Source organism: Limulus polyphemus, unplaced genomic scaffold (genome assembly GCF_000517525.1).
Source record: "Limulus polyphemus unplaced genomic scaffold, Limulus_polyphemus-2.1.2 Scaffold322, whole genome shotgun sequence".
NCBI lineage: Eukaryota > Metazoa > Arthropoda > Merostomata > Xiphosura > Limulidae > Limulus > Limulus polyphemus.
In genome coordinates this window covers 276582-280080 of record NW_013665932.1, presented here as the reverse complement: position 1 = coordinate 280080, position 3499 = coordinate 276582, and the positions used below count along the sequence as shown (strand labels likewise).

The window sequence follows — 3499 nt, the reverse complement described above, 5'->3', positions numbered from 1 at the left end:
GTTCATGATATACAGTTACATTTACATAACGACTTTGGTTTTCTTACATACTATAGTATACGTGCTCTTTAGGATCATAAAAACATAATCCTTATTACTCACTATAATATTTTAATAAACATATTCACGCGTATTTCAGTAACAACTCATATACGTTGTAAAATATACAATAAAAAGCAATTTAAGCGAAAGAGCCAGTTTCTAATGAGTATCAAATCTTTTGAGCGAAAAAGCACGCTCTTCTGTTGCCAGGCAGCTCGACAAAACAAATTTTCAAAAGTTCTGTTGTTTCTAAGTTTTAAACAGGCTAACATTAGTCATCAAGAACAACAACAAAAGTTTTTAAAGGTATTGAATCCACTCGATCTTGCGATGTACATGTTAAAAAAAAACACAACAACAACAACTTTGAAGCGTCCGACAAACACCAGGTAAGAATAATTACTGAACAAATTAAACACAAAATACTTATTTGCTAGATAAAAGTTGTACGTGCAATCTCTAATTATTTGTTGAGCAGTTCACTTAAAGCTGTGATGTAGCTCTGAGCCATCTGCAGTGTATCATATTTAGACAGTTTTCTGTCGTTTCCAATCGAAGGAACCACTTCTCGCAGTCGGTCGAAGGCAATGTTGAGGCTGTTCATGCGGCGTCGTTCACGGGCGTTAGCGGCTAGTCGGCGCTTTCGTATCGCTGTCGGATGAGGAGACACTCTACTACGGTTTTTCCTCGGCTGGACGGGTCTGTTAGGCTCGATCACAGAAACATCACTGTCATTCGATAGTTTGGCGCAACCACTAAAATCCGTTCTCCTAAACCTGCTTAAATAATAATTTTCACATTCGAAAGATAATTTGATAAAAGAGGTTTCGCTTAGCTTGTCTGTTTGCTGTTCTGATAAAAATGTAAAAACTTGAGGATTGCTCGTAGTATCTTCCGATGAACTTGGGGCGCCCAGTGTCACTACATTAGGGCTTCCCACTGAAACTGATGAAGACGTTTTGGGGCTCTCAGTTAAAGTAATGTCAGCAGCTTCGGACGGACAAGAGTCTTCATTGAGAAGTTGGACATCAGAGGAACTTTGCTCAGAAAACCCACAGCTTATGGGAAAACGGTCCATATTAAAGGATAATCCAATCTTTTTTTGAAAACACCTGAAACTATCACTAATCCATTACATAGGCATGCATTCTTTTACTATACTGATATGAATAGATCACGAACCGCAATAGAGACGTACGTATTTCTGGGATTGAACTTGAGCAAACAGACACCCAACTATTTGTTGTCTGCGAGTTCGTCTGTCACTATAAGCACCGTGGCCCTCGTGCCTCACCTACGGGAGATCTTGCATGGGTACCGTTTCTCATAACTGGCCTGTACACGTCACTTACATGTCTAAAACATCCAATCAGAGTTTTCTCCGTGTAGTATAGCACGAACAGGACCGGGTCGAAGAAATGTGCTTCATTTGACACCCCATTTCTTAGAAAAAAGAGAAGGTGGGGGGTACGAATAATGTTTGACCCTGTGAATGAATGCAAAAATCTTGGTGTTCCCTTCGTGAACCTCAATTAGCAAGAATAGGTGAAGAGTCTCGTTATTTTCCTGTCTTAATAATAGGTTTTTATGATATGTTTATAAAATAAAACATTTAAAAAGTGAAATGGAAAGGATAGTTAGCTATGACGTACATCAATAGACATATTTTACACGTATTGTTACAAAAGCAAACATCCGAAGGTATGTTTTCACACGAGACTTACACGGAATAGAGCCTAAGTAAGTCGTTACTTTTGGCACTTGGCAAGTTTTCATTGTCATTTGGATTATCCAACCCCAAAATCAACAACATGAAACTACATGAGAAAAGTTCCATATTACATTGCTTTTAAAGTAGATGACCCAGTTAAGGCATAACATTACATTAGCAAAGTTGTGAAGTGACAGAGGTTATTTATTTGGAAAGAACTGAATTTGTTTGTGATTTGTTTTACCATCCAGTTTGTAAGTTCGGAATGTTTTTTATTATTATTCAAATCAGTATATTAATATACTAGAAAAAGTACTGGCATTAAAGGGCGTAAAAATTTATGTTATGAGCCACCCCTTCTACTATTTTGAGTCGTAGAACATGAACCGTCCGTCCGACACAAAGGTACACTTGCTACGCGTAATATTAAACGGCACTTTTGTTTGTCACTTCATTTGCTTTGCTATTGACCGCTTTCACTCAGTTGTGAGTCTTCATTCATGATATAAAATTGAAATGGTTGCAAAACTTGAATCATTCATGTGACGGTCAATTCCACTATTCGTTGGTAAAAGAATAGCCCAATAGTTGACGATAGGTGCTGTTAATTAGATGCCTTTCCTCTAATCTATTACTGATAAATTAGAGGTGAGGGGTGGGGGGTGGGGAGGGCTATCGCAAATAAATCCCGTGTAAATCTAAAACAAACCAATCATTGACGTTGTTTCTTATCTACTTAAACTCGATCTTTTTATTGGGCTGGGGGGGGGGCTATCTATCTTCCTATGTCAAAATTATTCGAAATTGGTTCAGCCAAGTTCCTCACAAGAACACATTGAAATTAACGGGATACGTATGTGAAGCATCTGAAACAGAGACATTGGACGGAGCTGAGAGAAAACGGTGATTTGTAGGAATTTTAGGTGAAACGTTTCGATTATAGCACCAATTTGTTTTGTTTTGGAGACTCGGGCAAAGCTAATCAAGGGATATCTGCATTAACTAGCGCTAATTCTGAAATGATACACTAAATGGAAGGCAGCTAGTCAACAGTATCCATCGTCAACTCTTGGGCTACTCTAGTAAAATAGTGGGGGTTGAAAGTCAATCTTATAAAGCCCCCACAGCCCCAAAGTTAGCGCACTTACAATATTAATCAGAGAGCGCTTTTTTATTTTATTTTTGTGGTTACGATCGTCAACCACAGACCTATGGACCCATAGTGAGGAACGATAACCACTAGGCCACGACTAACCCATATAGCATCCAGTTATCTAAATGTTTCTTGAATTCATTAATACATAATTACCAAATTACAAATCTAGTTCTTGTCGAGTAGAAGAGAATGTGAACGTTTTGCAAAGTTACAAAACATAATACAACATAATAACTCCTATGCATGTATTAAGAACTAAAATGACTTTTTTTCGAGATTCTCTTTAATTACGGCAACAACAACAACAAGAAAAGTATACACATAAGTAGTACAGAAGGAAAATAAAAACTTTATGATAGAGAAGCTAGCTTGTTAACTACGCGCAGTTCTCTTTGCTCCAGGTTGAGTTTGTGTGACCATATTTATCCGCTCTTTTATAGCTTACTTAGTCTTATCGTTAGAGTTAGGTTATTTACAAATCTCACTTGTTTCTGATTCTTGTTTCTCTCGAGTTGTTATAAACAGGATTTTTGATTGTTTGTAATTAAGCACAAAGCTACACAATGGGCTATCTGTGCTCTGCCCAACAC

The 3499-nt window shown here is 37.6% G+C and overlaps 1 protein-coding gene across 1 annotated transcript; it reads right to left on the bottom strand.

Annotated features, from left to right (window-relative positions):
- Nucleotides 1-505: 505 nt before the first annotated feature.
- LOC106457363 (protein atonal-like) lies at nt 506-1120 on the bottom strand. Its single transcript, XM_013916775.1, has one exon. The coding sequence runs from the start codon at nt 1118-1120 to the stop codon at nt 506-508; it is 615 nt and encodes a 204-aa protein (XP_013772229.1).
- Between the last annotated feature and the right edge of the window lie 2379 nt (nt 1121-3499).